At 35.9% G+C, this 26,367-nt stretch overlaps 1 protein-coding gene across 4 annotated transcripts in view; it reads right to left on the bottom strand.

The window, feature by feature from the left end:
* The window catches only part of cyth1b (cytohesin 1b), a 199,643-nt gene that overhangs the window by 26,412 nt on the left and 146,864 nt on the right, over positions 1 to 26,367 (bottom strand). For 2 of the 4 annotated variants that reach the window (XM_039739585.1, XM_039739586.1), the window contains exon 2: positions 1,670 to 1,752. In XM_039739585.1, coding sequence (XP_039595519.1) covers positions 1,670 to 1,752 — 83 coding nt within the window. Of the gene's footprint in view, positions 1 to 1,669; positions 1,753 to 15,098; positions 15,334 to 25,038; positions 25,272 to 26,367 lie in introns of those variants that run through there. The other 2 variants (XM_039739587.1, XM_039739588.1) reach the window with 2 other exon arrangements.

The raw sequence follows: 26,367 nt of genomic DNA, 5'->3' as shown, positions 1-26,367 counted from the left end.
AACAAATTTACACAAAATTCTAAAATACTGTTTTCATTTAGACATTCTGGGGTATTCACTGTGGCCTGATGGGGAAAAAATACAATTTACATGATTTTAGCATAAGAATGAAAGAAAATGACATGAAAAAAACTGAAAAAACAACAGGGCCATAGCAGGAGGAGCCACTAACTGCCTTTTGGCATGATAAATAGCAAGATTTTAAGAAAACAGCTAACAGTATAAATCAATCAATCAATCAATAAATACAAACTGAGAATCATCTGAATTCCTGAGGGAATAGATGACGAAAATCCCTTTAAAATTAGCCAGTGTTCTCCAAAAAAGTTATTGAAAATGTTACTAAACAGAAACTGAAAAAGCACATCACTTTACTAATAAACATTTCACAAACATTTTCATGGTCATATTCCTGACATTCCAGAAAAAAGAAAATGTGACTTGGCACTGGTAGGAGGAAATAGTCTTTAGTTTGAGGATTAAAAAAAAAATCTCTTTCAAGTTTGTCCAAACTGCAGTAGCAACAATCTTAACCAAAAAAAGAAAACCTGAACAGATTACACCAGTTTTAATATTGCTACTGTCTGCCTATTAGAACTGATTTTAAAATAGTTCCACTTGCATATGGACAATGAAGCACCTTCTTATATTTTGGAGTGTCTGTCCCCCTACATTTCTAATCATAATCTTTGATCTTCCTCTGCTTAATATTTTTAAGAGTGAAACATAAAAGAATCTTTGATTTATGCACCAAAATGGTAACTGGCTCTTATGAAAAATGAATTTTTCTATAGTCACTAATTACTATTCTGTGTACTTTCCTAACCTGGTATTCAATGGTGGCAGCCAGTAAGTACTATCTAACTGAAGCACACTGTGGCATTAGCAGATATATTTATTTTTGTGAGAATGCCCAAAGGTAGTTGGGCCATCTTGGGATTTAGAATTCTCTAGCATCCTCGCTAGCAGGAGATTTTATTTTCCTCTCCACCTTGGCTATCAAACTATTTAATATATAATAGGCATTTATAGTCTCATTCTTATAGTCTTAAATTGCTCTTTAGTGCTTTACATTTTTTTATCTTTTATGATCATTCTATTATTATTGTAAATCAACTGGACCTAATTCCAGTGCTATATAAATTAATATGTTAGTTATTATTTTAACATTCCAAAAGTAGGCAATTCAACCTCTCAAGTTACTTATGTCTATACTTCAAAAACTTTTCCCAGAAATCACTTTGGATTGAAGAAATTCTACAATATATCAGTCTGTGTACAAACACACCTCACAATTGTTACACGAGTCACAAATGTAAAAAGCACAGAATACAAATAAAATAAAATAAATAATCCTTAAGCCCATAAAGGCAATACAACCTTCTTACTTACTGAGGCTACAAAAACTCACCATCTCATCTTAAAAGAACAAAGGGACGTCTATTTGTACACAAGCAATGATGACCAGTTTATGGTATATCCACAAGGGGCTACTTATACTATTATTTTTCTTGGTAAAGGAAAAAAAATAATAAATAAATATATTCTGCAATGTACAGTGTAATATATTCAGAAGAAAATGAACAGAAGATGAAAGGGAATGTGTAAATACGTTTTTGTATGCTCTAGTCTTCTAATTGTTAATCGATAGGTATTTTATGACTAATACCTGAATATCCTGGAGCAATTCCAGTTTGCGCCGGCGAATGTTCTCCAGCTCCTGTCTTTCTTCTGGAGTAAGGTCCTCAGGAACTAAATGACAAAAACAGAACGATGTTTAGATCATTTCAGTTTATTCGTATGTATCACTGCTCTTTGAGTACAAACTATGATCACAAGTTTCATGACTATCACTAGAACACTGACAAAATGAAACACAGTGGTTTAGACATACACTACACATCCTCACTGGCAAAGCTCCATTCACCTGCTGAACAAAAACACAGACTCACCATGAAAATAAAACGGTCAGTAATGCAGAGCTCATGTTAAATAGGTACAAATGTGCTTTGCAATACGTTAGTCGTTTCAGCTCTTATCCACCAAAAAAAATGCTGCTGCTACTTGTCAGCTCATATGCAGAACAGCGAATATTTTATGAAACTTTTCTTAGAAGGGACCAGTTTTGCCAGGGAAGTAGAAGAGCATCTTGTATGTGCTGCACATGGGAGGTAAGCCTTTTCATATTCAGTATCATTTATTTTTTTTTATCTTTATATGCTGTACTGCTTGAATGGTCATCCTGGAAAAATCAAACCATGTGTAAAACAGCAGCAGTGGCCCTAATCGTTCTGAACACTTTCTCTTCTGATTATTGATAGAAAAAAAAGGTTAAATCACTATAGATTCAGTAGTTTTTAAAATAGTTTTACATTTACACAGATATCCATAAACCTTCAACATTTACTTTATTAACACAGCACATAGTAAACACTACATATAATAAGTCAGAGTGGATTTGAAATTAATTTGTTGCAGTCCTGTAAATCTTTTTCTTGTATTCATAAAAATCAGATTTCGACTATCTGGTGAACTAAATGTACATATTCAGAAGCACACAGCAGTTTTTTTTCTATTTACCTGTACTCAATTTTCAAGAATATTTTAACTATATCAGCAGTTATGCAAGACACTGTCACTTTTGTTTACATGTGCTAAGCTAAACAGACACCAAGTGCCCACTCAGCGTACTTATGGTGGGATTGTGCAGTGCAACTTGGAAAACAGAGCAAAGTTCTTTCAGTGTAGGTTGCAGTTAGAATGTCATATCTCACATCTTTTGGATCCTTATTTAATATCTGGATTACAAAGAGAATAAAAGACTGCATTGTAGTATACGCTAAACAAAAGCCCAGTAATGTGCAGGAGTGTTTCAACTAATGAACATACTTAGAATGCCAGATATTCTCAATCACAGTAAACATAATTACAGACATCTTCCTCTCTTGTTTTAAAGGCAGGGCCAGACCGGTGACTGTCCAGTGAAAAATAATAGGAACAAAAAAAAGAAGTAATTTCTTGAAATAACCGAGTGCCACACATTTTATGACAGACTTACAGCTTGTGTACAAGAACCAATGAGGGACCTGAAATTCAACTTAATGCGTAAACATTTCTGCAGTAAATACCCAGGAGAATCACCATAAAGTTTACAGTGTCAGTAAGATTAGCAGATTCCAGAGTTTATTCTTGACTCTCAAATTTAATATTTTTTGCATTAGGTACAATTTCTTTTGTACTAATAAAAAGGCCTAGAACAGATTTACTAAAGGCAATAGATGCAATTAACTTCAGCTACTGAACAATACATCTGAGGGTTGTAAATTTACATGGCCATAGTGCCGTAACTGGCGCTCCCTCACATAGCAGGCAATGTACCTCATTCAGGACTCAATGAGCAACCACTCATTCGACACAATGTGAAACTAGCGGTGCCGAAGGATGCTCCAAAGAGACACAATATCAAAGGAGTCCAGACTTCATCTCAGGTCACTGGATAGCACCCAAGTCGTGCATCCATATAGCAAAACAGTAAACACCAGGACTCTGAAGACTTGGACCTTCATCCTTTTACAAAGACATCAGGAGTGCCACACACCCCTTTCCAGCGACCTCATGACGGACTCTCCCAATCCATCTACTGACATCATAGAAAGAGGCACGACAGACATGAACGTCAACTGCCAAGGTAAGTAAACCTCTCGACGAGGTCGACACTCTCTCCGCAAACAGACACACTGCTGATGGCTGAGCCCAAGAGTTCATTAAAGGCCTGGATCTTGGTTTTTATCAAGGGCACCCACAGGCCCAGACACTCGGACTCCTCTCTCAGTCTCTCAAGAGGCCTGACCAGAGGTTCAATTGACTCTGTGAAGATCACACTATCATTAGCAAAGTCAAAATCAGTGAATCTCCCTTCACCAATACATGTCCCATAGCCACTGGACACCAGTTCATGCAAGCATTCTTACTGTACACAGATAGGTAATACTGTATTAATAATTAAACAAACATACAAACAACAACCGTCCAAAATCCACGTTAAAACTTCTGGCTAAGAGAACAGTGAGTTTCTGCTATTAAGAGGCTTATAGGTGGCAGGAAGATGAGGTCAAACCTGCTCAGACTGTACCACTGGTTTATATTTAAAGTCATTCATACTTAGAAAGAGCAGATCCAGCTTAAAGTGTACAAAAATGCAATATGCCTAAAAGACACTTGATTCGTTGTTAATAATAATAATAATAATAATAATAATACTAACAACACCACCACCACCACATATTTAATAGCTACCTTTCTTAGGACTCAAGGTCACCTTACAATGAATTGACCAGCAGTAATAAAGACAAAAACAAACAGGACAATAAAAATCAATTAGCAATAAAGGAACTGAAGTAGTAACAAACATCAAAGATAACTCAAAATTGGTATGCCAGTTTGAGAGGAGTTTTAAATTGTGTTATTGAGTCTAGCTAACAGATATGAGAGGGAAGAGAATTCCAAACTTGTGGGGCACTATGAGAGACGCTCGAGCTCCCATAGAAACGAGTTTGATGTGTGGTACAGAAAGTAGAGCAGCAGATGAGGGTCTGAGTGAGCGAGACGAGTGCAAGTCTGTAGGAGATCAGTAAGGTAGGGAGGAGGGAGATTGCAGAGAGCTTTAATTGTTAAGAGCAGTATTTTGTATTATATTGGGTAGTAAACAGGGAACCAGTAAAGCTGGGAGAGAATAGGTCCAACATGTTCAGTGGATTTAGAACAGGTATATATATTATATATCCTAGCAGTAGAATTTTGCACAAGTTGTAAGCGATGGATACATTTCTTTAGAGATGCCAAACAGAACAGAATTACAGTAATCTATATGTGAAGTGAGTAAGGCATTAACCAATACTTCAGTACTGCGTTGTGTAAGAAGAGGATGAAATCTAGAAATGTTTCCGAGATGGAAGAAAGCAATCTGAGAAACATTTATATTTATGAAGAAAAAGAGAGAGTACTGTCTAGAATGACACCCAGGCTCTTAACCTGGCAAGATACGTTTGTGATAGTGTTGTTGATTAAAATGGAAGAATGGTTAACCTTAGTGAGTGTAGATTTAGAGCCAATGAGGAGCACCTCAGTTTTATTGCATAATTACATCAAGAAGAGGCACGAGTTGCCTCGAAAGCTTGCATATTGTAATCTTTTTAGTTAGCCAATAAAAGGTGTCATTTTGCTTGGCTCTTCTCTACATTCATAATGGCTAACACGGTACAACACCCTAGTACTATTTACCTGAAGAAAATTATGAGTCAACCATGACTTTATGTCTTGGAGACATGCCACAAAGAGTATTTGAAGGAAAAATAAAAGTGGATTTAGTGGATCAATAAAGCTGTGCGTCATCAGCATAATAATGAAATTTAACACCATGGAGTCAAAAGATTTTACCTACTGGGAAGATGTAGATGAGAAAAAGAAGCGGCCCCAAAACAGAGCCCAACAGAACTCCCTGAGTAACGACTGCATTCTCTGACTTAAAGCCCTTTGCTTGAACAAACCGCCTCCTGTCGGTGAGGTAGGAAGAAAACCATTGATGGACAAGGCCACAGACTCCAAAGCTAGCCAGATGTTTCAAAAGTAACTGATGTGATATGGTGTAAAGTTCAGAGTGGAGATCAAGAAGTACAAGAAATGAAAAAAAGTCCCATGTCAGCTGCCCGGAGAAGATCATTTGTGATGTTGACCAGGTCAGTTTCTGTGCTGTGTTTAGAAAAAAAGCCAGATTGAATCTGTTCAAAAGGTTATTTTTTGAAAGATGGGACTGAAGTTGGGAGGAAACTATCTTTGAGAATTTTTGATATGAATGGAACATTTGAAATTGACCAATAATTATTATTAAGGAGATTAGGGTTTTTTCAAAATGGAAGTAATTGAAACAGTTTTTAATGAGAGGGGGACCGTGCCAGTATAGTATATATAATAGTTATCATGGGGGAGATATGTGATAAACAGGATTTAAAGCTTATAGGTACTGTATGTTTAAAGTTACGAGCATTCAGAATGCTCCATCATTAAGATAATGGTTTAGAGTGAATCATTTCTGTTGCTCAGTCAGCCAAGATTATGCAACCTGCTTTCCTGTGCAGTGACATAGACATATTCAGTATGCATTTCAATGTCTTGATCATGTATTTTAGTTTTAATTGCAATGGTAATAAAGGGAGCACAGTACACATTCACAATAATCTCATGTCTCCTTCCTGCCTGTGCATAGATCTGTGCTGACTGTAGTATCTCTTCAGTTTAGTTAAAAATGTATGAAAACAAGCCAGAGGTCAAATCGTAACATTACTAATTAATAACATTAACTAGTTACATTAAAATACTTATAATCCTAAATAAAGTTATTGTTTATGGTATGGACAAAGAGTTGCTCAAAAACATTAACCATCATATTGCAATGGTGTGGTCAGTAACAATATGACTGGTGGCAGCAGCAATTGCAACACAGAAGGAGGGAGCACATAAGGTTTGAAAGTGGGGAGAAAATTATACAAATTTTCTATCTGCTTCCAGTAACCACAAGATGAGAGCTCATATATACCAGGCTCTCATCATCCAAAGTAGATGTGCTAATGGCCATTTTCAGGACACAAGAGATGAGTCATTTTCCATTCAGTCACCCAGCACTGGTGCAATGCTTCAATACAACACGTTTGCTTCGTTTAAAAATATAACTGTACATAGCATAGTATAGCAGCTAAAAAAACAAACTTAATAAAAGCCAGTAAACAGCCACATTATAAAGTCTTTAAAGAACGGATAATGCCTCTTTAGAGTGGAGGAGTTTGATAAATACTAATAATTATTGAAGTGACTGTGACCATTTTAGTAGAATTTGGCATTATTTTTGGAAACAATGGGTATCACTTTTTGAACTCGGGAATTATTCCTTTTTTCCATTAGAAAATAATGGAGGTTATGTTATTAATTAGAAGAATTTAAACTTACAAATGTTTTTCAGAAATATATTATGGTTATAAGGAAAAGACAAACAGTTCTCAAATGCTACAAAAATACAAAGAAGATGAAGCAAAATGACCTACTGCACTTGAACCGCAGACTTCAACCATCATACTCCACATATTTCCTGTATAGGTCCTGTGGCAAACTAAAGCTTTATATTCCCACACAGACAATTAGCACCCCTCAGAGTCACTTACATGTGTATTATTCCATTAAAAAAATGACACTGAGATTAAAAACTAGGATATGTTTGTGATGTACCACCCTGTCTAGAAAACATCTGGAGAGCCAGTGGCATGGGAAAACGGTCTCCGTTAGTCTACTATGGTGCCTGATATTTGCTTTCATCTTAGAATAATCATCAGAAAAAAATCTGTAAGACAATTGCCAGAAAATAAGAATTATAAAGAAATGTCCTTACAATTAATACTCAAAACACATCCAGTTTATACTGTAGATAGCCATGTAAATGAGAATTACCACACTAGCTAAGCCACAAGCAATAGCTTAAAAATCTCAGAAGGGCCCGGAAAGAAGAAGAGAATTCAGCTCATTTTCACTAAACAAGCTAAAGAACTTTCAATAGTATAAGCAACATGCTATTTTGACTTGTATGTGCAGAATGTAAGATTTTGATGTTTCACAAAGTACATGGAAATAAAAGAGAATATGGCATTAGTGTTCCAATCAGGCAATTTAAAAATATACTTCAAGGCCTTAAAAGGTATTTATGATCACATACACAAATTATAATATTTCCAAATAAATATACCAGTGTTACAGAATTCTACTTACAAAAATTTAATTAGCTTATCTTTCACCAAAAACTTGTGCTTATTTTCAATATAAACATATCCGTTTTGTGCGTTAATAAATGTGTTTTACTATATTTAACGTTTTATAACTTTAAGTTATAGGCTAGTTACAATCACACTATAGCTGCATTATCTATTATATGAAATATGCAAAAACATGAAAACACATTTGAAATAAATAATAATTCTTTGCATTTATATAGCGCTTTTCTCACTACTCAAAGCACTCACCTTACTAATAACTTTCAAGTAATTAAGATGTTGTTCTTTATTTTTTTTATTTCATTTCTTACATTTAACAAATCAAACACCACTAGTTCCTACATGATGGTGCCATGCCCAATTGAATACTAACACGTCTCTCCTACCCAATTTACAGAGCTATGTGAACAAAAGGTCCAGTATACAGCAGTCCTTCACATATACCAAGAGATCAAAAAGCTTAAAAAAGCCAAACTAGCTTATTTTAGTATAACATGAATAAATTCTTTCCAATTAAAATAGGACAATAATAATAAAATATCCTTTTCTTACTGAGTAATGGAGGGTGGAATAGGATTCTTCCGACTGAGTTAAGCCGTTTTCACATTACTTGACTTCTAGTTGTGGGGTATGTCAGATATGCTGACAGCAGTCTCTAATTTCATGCCATCTTTCCAGGACAGTCATGCTTGAAAGCCTGATAGACCCATCTCTGTATGAAGGGTTATCAGATGTGGCAAGTTCAGATGCAATCTTGGCCCACTTTTTCTTTTTACATTCTGTGACGGTATATAAAACATGAGGCAGCAGACAGAGGAGGTCCAAAACATGAGCACTGCTTATTCCTTCTCGTAGCATTCTATGCATTTTACTTCTGGTTGTCATCTCGTAACGCATACAGAGCCACCCTATGACTAAGCACACATTCAAACCGGTTTAACTTTATCACAGGGAGTCAGACTAATTTAATCAAAGGTTACTAAAAGTCCAAATACCAAGTAAACTCCTATGAGTTAAACAGTCTAAAGTTAAGGAGGGCTGGAATAAATTATTATCATACATAGGACCAACTAACAGCAGCATCTCAGCTTCAAAGTAATATATTAAGTGTATTTGGAACACCAGATCACGGTTAATAATTGCAATAATTTGTATTTACAATAATTTGTAAGTACTGATGCTCAGACTAATACACAGACTGAAGAGTAAAGAACTAGAATAGGATTTCTTTTCCATGCTTATCCAAGCAAGTATATTTTAACTACTTTCTGTGGTGTCTGTCCTTCTACCACCTAAAAGCACATATATCAGCAGCAAATTAATAAAATTGGAAATGAAGTAGTGCTTTTCTTTAAAGCAAGCAAAATTCATAAGATCAGCTTATATTACAAGAGAAACTAACAAAACTAAAACATTTTAGATTTAAAAATTCATTAGGAATTTATTGAAGATAGATCACGACTGAGTTTTAAAATTTTTTGATCTATAGGTTACTTCAGTAGACTGGCATTTGCAAGATGGAATCTGCAGATCTGAAACAATATTTAAATGTGGAAATGGTTTAATATAAAGTAACACACCTAAGGTAAACCTGCCTTAATAGATAATCATGCATTAGAGCTTTAGGCCATACAATCGTACAAAGTAAAAGTACCATGTCATCAAAGTTTTCAGCTATATAGATGTTGCTTTATTTTTAAGATGTAATCAACCAAACTTTGACTTTAATGCTTCCTTTCCCCAAATCACACCTGAAATACATGTGGGTTCACTCTTCTGAAAAAGAAAAAAAGTTTGGGAGCCAGAGATGGTTGAAGACAATAGAAAACCTTTCGTGTTTCAGGTTAATTCATGAGGGATTAACAAACTTAACTTGATTACTGCACAGGTTCTACAATAAAACAAAAATCACACAAAGATTATGCAAAGTGGATTGACATAACATTTACTAAAGCACATGTTTTTAATAAAGTTGTTCTATAGAAAACAGCCTCTGTTTACTTCTTTATGGCTTAGATTTGATTTATAAAGATTTTAAATCATTATAAAAAATGCAATTAAATTTGCAGTATTTACTGTGACAGCCACTATCAGAACAGGAAGCAGCAGCACTATAAAGATGAATTATTACAGCAACGCCATTAGATAGAAAGGTTTCTGAACCAAATCAGCTGTATACAAGATTCGATTCATCAAAAAATTCACACACTACTAAAAATGTATTTTCTTAATTCTCAAAATGAATAGTAATCAAAAAAAAAAAAAAGTTTAATAATCAATACCCAAAAACAAACACATAGACTTTAAACTTAGAAATAATTCAAAGGCCTGCAGTTTCTATTTTCTGAAGTAAGAAAATTTTTTTTTTTTGGAGAACAGATTTTCAGGTAAAATTAACATGAGTTAGTAAACAAAAAAAAAAAAAAATCAGAAATAAAGCATGTAGTTTGTACACGCTGTATAAGAGAAATACTACTGACCAACTCAACAGTCACTTTACTCTGCCTTCATAAGGTAAAGGTTATGCAAAATAAAAATTCCATGAATGTTGAAATATAAATACTGACTGACTGTTAACTGAAATCTGAATTATTAAATCAGATAAACAATTTTTTTTCCAACTGCCATAAACTTTATTGGTATTGTCTGATGGAAAGTTTAGAAGAAGATAAAAACTTCAAAAGTATTTCTTACAGCATGGTTTTCTCATTCCAGTAACATTTTAAATAACACATTAAAATATTTGAGATTAATTTTGTGATAAAAATTAACAATCGGGGAAGCTAAAACAGGACATTAAAACTCCACATAGCCATTTAATAACCTACCAATAGCTCGTCGCTCTTCATACTGTTAGCTCTTGTGTCAAAAAGGGCGATATCGAAGTCGGTATCCAGGCAAATGCAACAAGCTACTGCCAAAAGCATTTTGGTCACCTAACTTTACTCTTGCAATATTACTTTCATTTTTTTTAAATTTATATTTAATTTTTTCCTAATACTAAAAAAAAAAATTCAATTCCTAAAATCCAATGTACACATTTGCATAAACAGCATATTTAGTTTCTATGGACACATCATCCAGCTTGTCTTTGGTCTCATTAACTTGTCTCATTTTACTGTACTGGGTGCAGGGAGTGGGGTGCTGAGGTACGAGGGGTTGGAATTATAGTTTAGGATATATATATTGATCAAATACTGTACATAAAAAGTACACCTGTTATATAATATGTGATCTGCTAAGCTACATTTCTGACACTATTTTCTTAAAACAGCACATCCCAAGGAAGACTAAAATACTTTTGAAGAAAGGCTCATGGTACTGCTTAACTGTTAATGTGTGTCCTTCAGTTTACTAGCACCCTATTTAAGATTATTTCAGGCTTTGTGCCCAATGCTGCTATGATAACCTTCAGCCCAGACATCTCAAATTAGATTAAGTAGGACCAAGAATGTATCTAGCATACCACCAAGTTTAGAAGAACAGCAAATTTAAATGCATAAAAGCAGCCAATTATTCTCCTTAACCTGAAAAGTACATATGTAGTCCGTCATGCCAGTTTTCAGCAAGTTGCACCTACTTTGATACAAAATGACATTTGAGGAAATACAACTGACTTGGTTTGCAAGAGAATATTGGTGGGCACTTTGAAAAATGCAAATGCTTAACTATTTTAATTTGAAAAAAGGGAAATAAAGGAGATTAAAAAAACTTCTATGCTAAATAATACTGTGTGTTGACCAGAGTAACCTGGAGTAAAACTTTCTGTACCTGTGCTGCACAAGTAAAAAGTATAGCCACAGTGAATGAAGATTCTTATATGAGACTAAACTGTTGAATTAGCTGACAGAAAGTTAATTCAAATTATTTTTTTCCCCCACTGCATGTCTCGTTATGGGTAAAAGTGAATGAAGGATTCATGTTTCAGGTAACTTTTGAGATGAATGTTTAAACAACATTTGTATTTTTCTGAGAAGTGCTGAGGAGACTTTGCCAAACAGCCCACTCCAGCTACACTGTGTTAAAGATGCACTATAACACAAGAACACAGCCCTGGAAATTTGCCCACCTATGGGAATATTAACTTCTTAAGACAAAGCTACACTAGCAAACTGTCTTGTATGCTTTTACATTGTCAGAGGGAAATAAACGGGCACCAGCATCCTAAGTCCAAAACCCAAGATCAAGCAACACTGAAGCAGATTATCTTAAAAGAATAATAAAAAAATATATGCCACATTCAAAGTGCTATAAATAGTTTTAGAAGAAACTTACAAAGCTGAGAGACATGACAAGCTTAAGAAATACTACTGAATCAATTGCCAAAGTGCAAAAAAGCAATCTTGAATATTGGAATAGGAGAAATCTTTGTCCACAGCAGCAAAAATTTCATTAGGCAGCAGAATAAACTTGTACCAAATATCCACCCATGTCCTAGACATTCCAAACACCACACAGTGAAGGGAAAAAAAAAAAAGATTGGCCAGGAGTACACTTAAACAATGTTGTTATTGTTACTGAGGATATTTCACCCTACACGTTTCCACATCCACATCCTACCACCCACTTTCTTCCTACATATTCAGTGCAGTGCAATGCTGGGATGAGATGGTGTCTACCCCAGATGGAACCAACCTGAAGAATATACTGCATACATGCACTGATATAAAAATAACTTCCTATTAAATGTCTTACAGAAGTACATATAGAAAACACAGACAAATAAAATAACCACAAAAGAATTGTACAAATAGACCAAAATACATACATCACTACAAAGGCTGAATGAGAACAACAAGCTAATAAAGAGATGGAGATAGGGATAGGCACAGAAAACAAAGAAACAAAAGATTATAAACTGTGAGAAACATTTTAATCTAAAAAGTATTGTGTATACTAACTAATCCAGATGTGTCATACTTGGCGTATAAATAAACAGTTCACCTATATGTAAAACTGTAACCGTTTCCGAGAACTGAAAAACAATCATGAATGAAAAGTAACCACAAATTCAATTAGACCTTCAATTCCCAGCAGTTACTTTAACCTTGTACAAAGAAAATCATTGGTCCCAGGAAAGTAGATCAAATACTGAAATTCCACATACCATATGAATGTCATAATCACAAAAAAAAATTAAAAAATTAAGTCTTTTCCTGAACTCTGTTTGGGTTGTGGTAGAGAGAAGGGAAGACCTTAAATCTTACATCAGATTAATTTTTATTAAAAATGCATTGGTGAGACATTTTGTCAATCTTCATAATGTCACACACGTTTACATTGCTGAATTACTAAGCTTTGAAGGGGCCGAATTCTAACTTCTAAACAATCTAACCTCAACAAAAGCGTGGTTTCTCCTCACTCATGCATATTGATCAAGATAAGAACATTTTCAACAAGTTTTATAAACTGGGGTCATCTGTCCTCACTAAAAAAAATTATTTCAAGGGAAAAAACAATGCAATACAAAGTAGAAACAAAAAAGCTAACTTTGTGAATGCTTTCTACAGGTTGTATAGTACAGTGTTCACATAGTAAAAGCAATGACATGTGAACTACACAGACAGGTCTACAATAAAGCGTGCAAGCAGATGACACTACAAGGATAATTTCTTATTTATATAAAGACTAACAGAACTATAATGTCGAATAACAATCACTGACCACTACAATATTAGAAGGCATATTTCATCAGAGGTTAATCACCACATGGAATTAACTATCCTGTTCAAATGTCACAAATAATATTGACTTGATCAAACGCAAAGTAAGCACATGGTATTATTGGGGGAATGAAAGTATAGCTGATAATGCAGCAAAGCATTCTGTCAAGAATATCAACTAAAGAAAGAAAGAAAGAAAAAACTAACAAAAAAAAAGCATCAAATACATACACTGATGAGTCATGTCATCTGACCAGCACATCTGACCTCAATTCATACATTAAACAACAATCAATCAGTATTAAAACCTAAAAAGAAAGCAAAAAAGGCTTTCATTCATGCTAACACGTGGCAATCCTAAGCCCCTTGGCATTAGGCCCTATTTGTAGTAAGAAATCTCAAAATATTGTACACTGTATATATTTTTTGTAATCGTGGTTTTCACTGAAACCATCCAACCATTTTTCTGAATCTGTCAAATCTAATTGTTATATTGTGGGAGCCTACCTTACACGCTGCGGCCACTACAATGACTCGTACACCAGACCAGTTTAGAATGGCCAGCTGTTATAACATGTTTATCTTTTGGAATGTGCAAGGGAAACCAACACAGAGTATCAGGAAAGAAAGTAATCACTGGCACAGGCAAAATCTGCCAGCTTCACCGAAACATTTAAGATAGGATTAATAACCAAGTTTCCTGAAGGTGTGAAAAATCAGCTCTAACCACAGAAAAATCTACCAGCATCAAAAGTATCTAAAAATCACAGTTAAGGACAAGAGTTTATCATTTCAAGAATCAGGCAGTTTTAACTTGATATGTTTATATCCATGAAGAAAGACATTTCTTTTTTTCTAAGACTGAAACAGATATAACACTTAATTTGTGCTTCAATTATAATCACACCCAGTAGAGAGGCATCTGATTTACCAAGGACATGTGATTTTTTTTTTAATTAATTTTATTGTAATCATTCCATACAAATCAATCAATTTTTACAAAAAGTAGGATTGAGAACAAAGGACATGTGATTTTAATTCCTGTTAAACAGCTACAAAACAAAACCACGACTTATTTCAACTGTGACATGCCTTCTATCTGCAGTTTGGGGGCTGAGCAGGATTAGCTAGCCTTATATCGAACAGTTACTATTAGAAATCTAGACTGCTCATTTCATTGTTACCATGATTTCAGTTATCTCTATCTAGCCGGCACAATCTACGCAACAAGCTAAGCAGATCAGCATATAATACCACTCTATACAATCTACAGTCTTTATTACATGCTGTAAAAAACAAACATACACATATAAAACAGAACTGCTACTAGCAAGTAGAGTTCATAGAGAACATGCAACAGCTGCACATCACAGACACAATGCCTTTAAAAAGCAAGGCATGTCTTTTCCAAATATGTTGATCAGACACTCCTAACTCTCCTTGCCTACGAGATTGCGATTACATTTTGTAGACAAAAAACAAAAAAACCTGAGGACAGCTTCTATGTTTTTACAACAGAGATTTAGGAAAAAATAAGTGGCAATGCTTAGTGTACAATGAGGACACATTACCACATAGGAATTAACAGCAAGATCAAGTCAAAAGACAAGGGAAAAATCTTTACCTTTAAAATATACTTCTACCTTTCCTTATTTAGTGGCAAGCTTTGTCATAGCTTTCCTGCAACTGGAGTACAATACCTAAGGCAGTCCAAAAGACAGGTGCCATGCAATCCCTCTGTGCAAGGACAGCTGTCCCCAAAACCAAACAAAATGAATCAGGGCTCCATGGTCATGTCGTTAATGAAAATGGCATTCCAGTATATTCATGTGACATGATACAGCGTTATTTGTCTGAGAGGGCAATTTGTCTTCTGCATATGAAGACGCTGCTCACTGCTTGCTCCCTTTCTCATCCATTTCAGCAAGATTGCAGGCTCCACCCTGTGGGCTAAACCAACCCCCCCACCAGAGCTCTCAGCTACAAACACAAGCATGCACGCATTTATATGCACTTAAAGAGAACAGATCCACCACAGTGATAGTCACAAAAATGCAATGGTCAAAATCAGTGACTACATTCATGGAAGATATCAGTTTATTCTGCACTAAATGGAGTGGAGAGAAAAAAAAAAAAAACAAAACACGTTTTGACACACATTTTAGAAAGCACATCACAAAATGGACATGGTCATTGATTTGTTAATTACAAAAAAGGAAACAGGCTTTTTTAACATAAATAATAATAATATAAATAATTTACATAAATAATAAAACATATGCTGTGGGCTAAATTTAATACAAATATGATGATACTAACAAAAACATACTAAATAATTTTAGGCAAAATTTATTTAGTTAGATTGATCAAATGTGTTTTTCTAATTTCTAAAAGGCCAGCCATTATATATCTAGCTAGAACTTTTAGAGAATATAAAGAAACCAGGTATTTCCTTTAAATGCTGATATGTTGCCTGCAGTACCAGAGCTTCCGGCTCATGCTTTGTTCACTGCCACTTATGACGCCTGGTAGAATCTAGTAAAGTCTTCCTGGTGTAAAACAAGACTGTCAAACACCTCCACAGACCTCTAAATATTTTTTTCCATTTCAATAAGCACAACAGGCCAAAGTGCAAGAATGTAATCTGTGGAGGTCTAGTTCTCCTATTACTTTTTAGTACTGCCCAGTTTGACAAAAAAAACAGTCAGCTCAGTTTCATTAAGGCACAAAAGTATGGCCTGGTCAACTGTAAGCACACTGAGGATGGAACTTTACATAAAGCAGTCAAGTAAAATAGGAAATGAGGCACTTCTTTTAAAACATTCAATAGATTTCATAATTTGTATTATGCGTGTGTATATGAGCTGTACTAACGGGGTTCCCTCACCCCAATACAGAACAGAGAGTCATGGCAGGCACCATTAACTTGGTTGTCTCTTACTATCATCTGCCATATCTCTACAAACATTATGGAAGAAGTCACAATTATTTTCCATAATAGGTTAAAAATTCATGCACACATGTAAAGACAGCTGTCACCACAAAGCATAATTGCAGACCACATCCTTCCATTTCTAGCCATTTATACATTTTATGCATCTCTTTTGATTGTTAATACTTTTCTTTTAATAAATTATGCTAACCTTCTTCTGAACATGCAAGTGAATATTTGTCTTCTCTCTATAAACATTAAATTATGGCATTTTGTTCCCTCTTTGATAATGGTGTTATCACCACACTTCAAAAATTTAATCCATACCAAATTTTCTGATTCAATAATGCTGTCAATGTTCTATTTAATTAACATTGTACTGTATACTGTAATTTACATAAATGTTTTGCAGATTACTGAATAGAAAAAGAAGTATACAAATAAAGCATGCATATTACTGTATATATAAAAGGATGACAAAAAATACAGATTGGACACTGGGCCCATCAAAATCTGTTAAAAACAAAGAAAAGAAAAAAAAAAAACTTAAAATAGGAAAGCATATGATTATTATGGATATACTCAAAACTGCCTCCCTGCAGCAAAACCTAACCTTAAAACACAAGCCAGATTGCAGTTATTGTATGAAGTGATACAAAGTCATATATGTAAGAATGAAAGACAACCTCAAGAAATGCTTCTCAAGCAAATGTTTTTCCAAGGGTTGCAGGTTATTGTTTAGTTTAGGGATGTCAGATTGAACATCACTATGTGAATATAATTTCAGTTTATTTAAAAAAAGGTCTTCTTTGAAGGCAAAAGCTGACATTCGACAATTTGTTTGTTTAATATCCCTCACTAATCAGATGGGTTACTCCAGACACGACGTGCAAAGCTGCAGTATTTTACCGATCTGTTTTTGCTCTTTACTTCCACTATCAGACTTACCCTAAATTTGAACAGTTAGCTTGTTATCTTAATTAGTAAAACTTACAACTACACCCCTTCACAATGTAGTTTTTTTTTCCTATCCCATTACTCTACACTTTGATCTACACGTGTACATGTCTAAACGCTTCTCCTGTGCCCGAAAAGTGTGGCTAGTATGGATTTCAGCTCTTTTTTGGGGCTTGCTGTTCCAAGGACTTTCGCACCAAGCCATCACGAACAGACTAAAAATAAGATGGTGGTGCAGATGCTCAGGATTTTGATGGCTGTTAAATATAAACAACAGTTGCCCAAGTACTGCTAGGATTCTTTTTTTTGGCTGTTAGTGTTTGTTCTTTATGTGGCTGCCATCTGTTACCGTAATTATAAAGTGTATAAACGCATATACTAACGTAACTGTAACCTTCAGAATCGTTACCCTATGTTAGAATATTTCTGAATGTTACCTTTTTTTAGTCTAATTTGACAGCCCTATTGTTTTTATAAGAGTCTCATTATAATCAGAGTTCACTCCCTGGAGAGAGTTCACATAATGCCCAAAAAGTTGAAGATTCTGCCTTTATTCTCAGAGAATAATTCCAATCTGTAATGGAAAATATATGCAATATGATTATTATTCAAAAAGCTAGTGAATGAGAATAGAGATATGGAAGCTTATAATAGATTACAGTAGACATTTTTATTACAAATCAATCAATGTTACTGCACATCCGGTGTTGCTGATTTAGCATAACACATCCTGTCTTTGCAAGTATGGTTTTCAGAATGTGTTAAGTTCTTGAGTGCTTCAGTGTCAAAACTTGATTGCATTTGGTATTCTGGAAACATACAGTAGATAAATGCACCAATTCAAAAATTTGCTCAACTGTATTGTAATACACAAACATACATTTTACATACACACACACATACAACCAGTAAAGGTTTTAGAATACATCAGCTAAATCAGATTTAATCAGTTAAAATGTAATGAATGACCTAAAATGGCGGAAAGGCAAGCAGTAAACTGCCAGAGGTTTAAATTTAAAAAATGAAATAAAAAAAGAAAATTTCAGAATACAGGTATCACAAATTGCCTTCTTCAGGGACCAAATAATAGGTTACATCCTACAGATGTTCAGCAGCAATTAAAGTAAATGAAGCCTTGCAAGTTGAAGCAACCAGTTTTCACAGGTGTCCCAATTTCTGCTGATTACTTAAAACCCCTCTGTCTGTCTTAATGCAGAGTTGCAAGAGACTGCTACTGCACTCTCTTAAGTACTACTTGAACAATACTACACTGCAGAAAGTTTTGAATTCCAGTGATAATGGCAAGAAAATTGCAAATAACAAATGAAATAAGACAGAGTGGTATTACCCTTAGAAGAGTAGCCCCTCTGGTGTCCTACACAATGTAAAGGGAATTGGAAACTGGAAGAAACTCAGAAAGGAAGAGATGGGCAAACAATGGGTCATAACCCAATCAGAAGACAAGTTTCTGATGGTCATCAGCTTGTATGATAGGCGCCTCACAGCACAACAGCCTCAAGCACAGCTTAACAGTGGTTGAAGAAAGCCAGTCTCAGTTTCTACTGTGAAGAGGAGACTATGCTGCAGGTGTGACAGGGTGAGTGGCAGTTAGAAAGCCATAAAGAACAAAATAAGAAAGCTAGGCTTGCCTGGGCCATGAAATTTCGGCTGTGGACTACTCTAGACTGGAAGAAAGTCTTATGGACCAATTAATTAAAACTTGAAATATTCAGTTCATCAAGCAGGGTATTTGTACATAGTCAAAGTGAAAGGATGATTCCTCAGTGTGCGACACAAACCGTCAAATATGGAGGACAAAGTGTGATGGTCTGAGGATCTTTTGCTGCAGACATAGTTGGTGACTTGCACAGAGTGATTAGCATTCTGGGTACAAGACCGTTCAGAATTAAGCTCATAATAGAACATATTGTTTCCAGATCTAATCTGACTCAAAATTCCTCATTGTCAGTATGTTTCTTGACTTAAACTGTCAAAAATATACCTACTTATGAGACGTAGTCTGCAGTACCAGGACTCCTCATTCAGAAGACATCCACAAAATCTGATTACATAATACACAGCAGCAGGATGGTCACAAACTCAGTCTATGGTATTGCCCTATCTGTGGCAATATGGTATTCAATATCACTACTCAATATACCATTTTATTGTGGCACTGGCAAACCACACTTACAGTATAACTTGTTGCCTTCCCTTGTTTGACTAGAGAAACTCTAGTCTGGCTATTACAGCATAAGTTAAAAATTATACTGCACTGCAAGCCTGGTCTATTTCTGAGTGAATACCTCTCACTACTATGCTGTATACCATTCTGATTGCGAGTTGATTGCAAGACAACCAGATGAAACACACAGTATATCAATCTATTCGGCTTAACATGTTGTGCTGATATTCAGAATTAAATGATAAAATTAGTCACAACATTCAACATGTGGTTGTATTGCTTTATCTGGGATTGGTTCCTTCTTTAATGACGTACTGGCCCCTTATTAGATAATGAATGGATAGTGCTCCTCTTTATTAATATTCTGTAAGCTTTCTGAAATATTATTGTTCACTTTGTTACACAGCAACTCACAACCTTAGCTTACATTTTCAGTTCCAGTTTGACACTTGGTTTTTAACAGGTACAGAAGTCAAAGATGTAACTTAACAGAAAACTTAAAATATTCATAATCGTTTAAGCATCTACCAACAGATTTTACTTTTGTATGATAAATGCCATATAATATATATATATATATACACCATATAAAAGGTATGACTGGAAGAATCATACAATTACTAAAAAGATTTTGCTTTCATCAAATAAGCAATCAGAAAACTGACAGCAAGGAAAACGACACATGCAGGGAGCTAGATAGAGAGTGGCATCATCTGACAAAGACACCCCATGCACTGATGTAGAAGCTCACTTTAATCCTGAAAATGGCACCTCACCATGACACCCATGCAAGCAAAAACTTTCAACAAATAACACAATATCTGACGGTTCAAGTTAGAGCTGCTGATAATGCACATTTTAACTAAAATGTTAAAGCATCTTGAACTAAATAATCCATTTTTAAAGTGACATATTTATTAAAATTGAATAGTCAACCAAAGGCATTCAGAAAAACAAAGGATTCGCAGAAACATGAAATATGAAACTTTCAAGCATGCAATTTAGAATCTCAAGTATTTTACAACATACAGTATTGTCTAATAATATAACAGAATATGACAATAACAATTCATAAAGAAACCTTAAAATACATTAACTTATTATTTATTTAAACCAGTAACGGCGCACTGCACGATAACGTGCAGTGAATATACTTGACTTGAGCATTCCCCGTTTCCATCCTCTTTCTTTCTCTGTACGTTTAGCATTCGTTTGCTCAGAGGTTGACGTGCTTACTGCTTCCTGAGCAGCTCTTTTCTCCACCCTAGCGGCCCAATGCCTCTCTTCTTTCGTCGACATCTTTTCGCATTAAAACTGATTTAGTTTTTGTGTCGCAATTACTTAGTACGTTTTCTTTCATTTTTCACTTAAGTCTTCAATCTGCCTCGAGAATGATTAGCAAAAGTGGTAGGTAATAAGAACGGTGCCCATACGCATGCGCCACATGACCACCTTGCTGCGCGCTGCTGAGAGTTGATTTTACAATAAAATAAAATAAAAATGAGTAATAAAAATCATCACCCCGAAAGCAGATAGTAGAGGTCACGTAGTATATGTGTACCAAATTTCAAGTCAATCGGTGAAATGGTTTGTGAGCTACAGGTGATTTCAATATCCTGGACAGACAAACGAACAGCCACTGTAGCGTATTATATAAGAAGATTGTATGCATATATAGTTTTTTTTTTTTTTAAATTGTGTTTAAGCTTCTGTTTAATGCTAGAATTTCTAACAAAAATTTCCCTTTTTAAAATCTCAAATGAGAAAACAATGGTGTTAAACGCAGTAACATACAATGCCTATAAGAAACACTGACCCCCTGGAAGTCTTGACATTTTATTGTAATAAAACATTAATTTTTGTGTGAACTTCCCCTTGGGATTAATAAAGTATCTATTTATTCTATCCATCCATTATCCAACCTGCTGTATCCTACTTACAGGGTCACGGGGGTCTGCTGGAGCCAATCCCGGCCAACACAGGGCATAAGGCAGGAAGCAAACCCCGGGCAGGGCGCCAGCCCACCGCAGAGTATTTATCTATGTATTAAATCACAGTGGATTTATTCTGGATTTTTTACACTGATCAGCAGGAAAAAAAAAAAGATGTTAAAGTGAAACCAGACCTCTGCAAAGTGATTTAAATTACAAATATCCATCCATCCATTATCCAACCCACTATATCCTAACTACATAAAACACAAAATATTGTGTCTTCTCTTGCAAGTATTCACTTCCTTTAACATGCCAAACTTAACAAGTCATCACTGGTACAGAGAAGGGGTTTTAGAAGTCACATAATCAGTTAAACGGGGATCACCAGCCGGTAGTGAAGAGGCTTCAGTTGAGTGTGGAAGGTCCAGGTTGTGGTAAGTCAGTATTGCAACCTACTCTACATAATGAAGGCAAAAGAAAACACTCTACACAATGCCATGAAAAGCACAATTCGGGGTATGGAGACAAGAAAACACCCAAGTCACTAAATAGCTCTTTGAGACCAGTTAAATCAATCATTAAAAATTGAAGACTGCTGCACACCTAGAGCAAGCCATCCACAAAAACTGGGCGATAGAAGCAAGATGACAACTAGTGAAGGAGGACACCAACAGGCCTCTGAGAATTCCGAAAGAGGGACAAATTGCAGTGGATGATACTGTGCAAACAACAACAATGGTTACCCAGGTGCTTAACCAGTAATAGTGTTTTGGAAGAAAGGCAATGAGAAAAAAATGCACAAGACATCTTAGGTAGAGTTTGTTGCACATGGAAGACTCTGAAGTCAGCTGGAAGAAAGACACATGCTCAAAATGGACTAAAGTTGAGCTTTTGTAATCAAACCAAATGCCACGTTCGGGATAAGCCTGACAACGCAGGTCATCAAAAACACACCATCCTCACCATCAAGTACGAAGGTGGCAGCATCACCCTTTTGGGTGCTTCTCTGGAGCAGGATCTGGAAGGCTTACAGGGAAATGTAGGAGGAAAACTTGATGCAGTCAGCAAGAAACCTGCTCCATTGGAGATTTGTATTCCAGCAATACAACAACGCCAAGCATAAAGCCAAAGATACACAGGAATAGCTTAAGCACAACAATTTCAATGTCCTGCAGTGTCTTGTGGCCAAGTCTGAGTCCAGCACTCAATCCAATTGAGAATTTGTGGCTGGTCACTTACGATTCCCAAGAATTGAGACATCACTTCAGGAGTTTCATAAAGACAAAAGCTGTTGAAGGTACCTCTACTAAATACTGACCCGAACAGAGAGAATTCTTGTGTGAATTATTTTATGTTTTATATCTGCAAATATTTTAGACCATTTCATAGAGATTTGTTTTTAAGTCTTTTTCAGCTCAGCAGTGTCAAAAAAGCCTCATGGTCACTCAATATTGTAAAACAATAAAAATGCATAAACTTCCAATGGGGTGAATACTTTTTATAAGTACTGTACTTTACCATTAATAATCATTCCATTCAGTACTAGGTTCTTATGTACAAAATTAATTAACAAATACTTTCCCTATAGTTCTTAATAATGTAAAAACACGCAGTTTGGTACTTTATGACCTTGCTAGGCAGGCGGTAAAAAGAAGCCATCTATTTGAACAAACTCAGCAAAAATACCTTACAGAACCAAGACTTGAAAACCTCTATATGCTCTCCCTAGCAATACTGTATATATCTAAATAAAATATTGTTCAACCATCTGCCAAAATAATGTAGGTATCCAAGAATATTGTTTAGATATAACATTTGTAAAATCAAGCTGAACGACCAGGAATGCTTAGAAACTTCTCATATGCAGAGAACCAAGCTAAGAGCTTTGGAATATATTCTTAACCAGGGAGGGCCGCATGGAATTTATTAGATTCACCTAACATACATAATTGGCTGCTGACAATGCAAACAAATCCCATTAAAGGAGAAAGACATATTTTAGCATATCATGTGCATGACGATGTACACTTGAACACAGAACACTAGAAAAAGTAACCTTATTGTAGTTTTCATGCACAATCACCAGTTTATTAAATATGTGCCATCACCAAGACATTTCCAGTTAACGGCAGTTTCATAGTCACTGCAGGCTAGCTCATTTTATAAAAACCAGGCTACATTCAGCTTTGTACAACAGTGGTACCAAAAGTGTGTGTGTACTGTCTATCATAACTTGTCCTGGGAAAAGTAATGTCCTAGATGATCCAGTGGAGGTCACTGCAATGTCGTGAAAAACTAGAAGATGTACTTTAAGTGAGTTAAACAAAACATGAATTCGAAATTAAAAAGTTTGTGCTGATGAGAAACCCAGGATATTGTGAAAACCTTGAGTTTACATATCCATCCTTCGAGGTGCCTAACATGCAGATTAAAGGTGGTAGTTAATAGCATGGTTTAATGGCATACACTTCCTGGGTACCTTAATACCAGTACAAGTGTGGCCTGACGGCACTGGATATCTAATCAATGCTGCCATTAATGTACTAATTTCAAAATGACCTTTTTAACACGATAAATTTAGCATGTCACAAGTGTTGGAAAGTTCTAAGTTTCCAAGAACGGAAAAACTTCGGTTTTATGAAGTGGCTCCCCGTTACAAGATCTCAATACAATGTAGCGTTTGTGGGAACGGCTTGAAACAGAAATCAACAACAGTACATACTGGAATCAACACCGACAGCTTTCATTGCGACACCCTAAAAAGCTCAAGGTGCTGTTAAAGTAACTCGGTTATCAGGTAGAATTTGCCTTACAAAGCGGACACTGGTACAGACAGGAGACCGTCATTTCTGCACAAGCCAGAGGTTAATAACTGGGTTTTACCGGAGTCACAACACTCTTATTATAAACTTCTTGTAGTGTGGTGCTGGCTCTTTTGATCAAAAATGATAAAAAATACAACATCTTTAGGCTTCGCAGACAACGTTTACCCTGAGTCAAGGAAAAGATCAATCGGATTCGAACTAATCTATCCTATTAAATATACTGTAAATAACAGGGATAAATTAATCTAAAATGGCCTTTAAATGTCAGTTTTTAGGGTAAACGTGTAAAAACTGTATCCCTGCCTGAAGGACAGAAACAAACAAAAACAAAGCACACAATGACGGAGTCAGCCGCTGTGTCGTAATAAAACTAATGACTGCACCGAGTCTGTCGGAGGTCCCTGCTTTGAGAACTTGCTGACACGGAGCGGTCCCTGAAACGGAAGCTGAGCTAGACGGGGGGGCGGAGACAACCCGTCCATCAGACCAGGGACCGAACACTAAGAGCCGAACTCCACAAGGCACGCCACTGCTGTTAATTTTACTGTGAACAAAAAGTTATTTCAGGTTGTTTATTGCGAGTAGTTATTGGTCGAGTTAAAGTGATCATTCAACTCAAAGCATTTACTAGCTCTATTCGAACACCGTGTCACGCGGCCACCATAAAAAGTACCAAAAAAAAAAAAAAAGACATCCAGGGCAAAGTAAGTTAGCACTGTAAACACACTTACCCACACCGTCCTCCGTTTTAAGTACCATTGTTTCTCAAAGTACTATAATCCTCTTCTGAACAATAATTCCAGTTCATACAATAAATAAATAAACCGATGGTCTGAAAAGTTGCTATTCAAATTCTTTCACTTGATGGTTACTGAGTAGTCCCTTTTCTCTCTCAGTCTCGCCCTCTTCCCCCAAGCGACTTAAGATCGCCTCGCGCGACGCAACGCCCGGGAAGCAGGTAGGGCGGGACCTTTGCTACCTGCCGTCTCTAGGCCCCGCCTTCAGTCGACCGCTTTATTTTTCCCCAGCAAGAAATTTAGACTGGAAGGTCCGGAAGATAATCTGCCAATCAACTTATTTAACCAATTAACGTTGAGAATCGATCTGTCAATCATTTCATCCTCCAATCAACTGCGCCAGCAGATCGCTCGTTACGATTTTGCAGAGTGAGCAGTCTTGCGCGCGACAGCTGAGTAGGCGGAGCGTGGTGACGCAAGAGTCACTTCCCCTCAAAGGAAGGGCAACGGAAGCGGTGAGATACTTTATGCTTACAACACCCTTCCTGGTAAAATTGAAAGACTGAGGCAAATACAAGACAAATACACACACACGCATGTAAGTATATACACTTATAATGTGGCTATAAGTATATACTTATATATACACACACACATACAAACACACTGTAGGGCGGCGACAATCTGTCAACTATATTCACTCAAGAGAAAACAGATGAATTGTACGTTTGAAAAATATATGGTGTTTTCTAATAACCTGAATTAGATTATTATTATACTAGGTATGGTAGCTGGGCTGCCTCACATTAAAGTATCCAGGGTTTGCGTCCTGTGTCGTCCTCCCTGCGTGGAGCTTGTATGTTCTCCATATCTGTATTTGTTTCCTCTGTGTGGTCTGGTTTCTCCCACAGTCCATTGACTTGCAAGTTAGGTGGCAATGCTACATTTGCCCTAGTGGGATATATTCCCACGCGACGGACTAGAGTGCCTTGTCCAGGAGATTGCTCCTGTATTGCACCCTGTGTCACTGGGATTGCTTCCAGCACCCTTTGGCTCTGCTCATGATAAGCAGACTTAGAAAATGGAATGGTATGGTAGCCCTTTTCTGAATCGAATTCCAAATAGTTGTTATTAATTCAGTCTTTGGCGATCCACTTCAAATAGCTGATCAATCCATCTCATCTTTTTGTCCATCCCATTATTGGATCCACTTAATTCAACTAAGAGTCATGGCCTGCCAGCACAAATTTAGGTAACACTTAGGTGCAAGGCTGAAATTAACCCTTAACAAAGCTAAAGACACACACACAAACCTGTCAGCTG

Source organism: Polypterus senegalus, chromosome 17 (genome assembly GCF_016835505.1).
Source record: "Polypterus senegalus isolate Bchr_013 chromosome 17, ASM1683550v1, whole genome shotgun sequence".
Lineage (NCBI taxonomy): Eukaryota > Metazoa > Chordata > Cladistia > Polypteriformes > Polypteridae > Polypterus > Polypterus senegalus.
The sequence above is the reverse complement of the archived record's forward strand: the minus strand, read 5'-3'. Positions and strand labels throughout refer to the sequence as shown.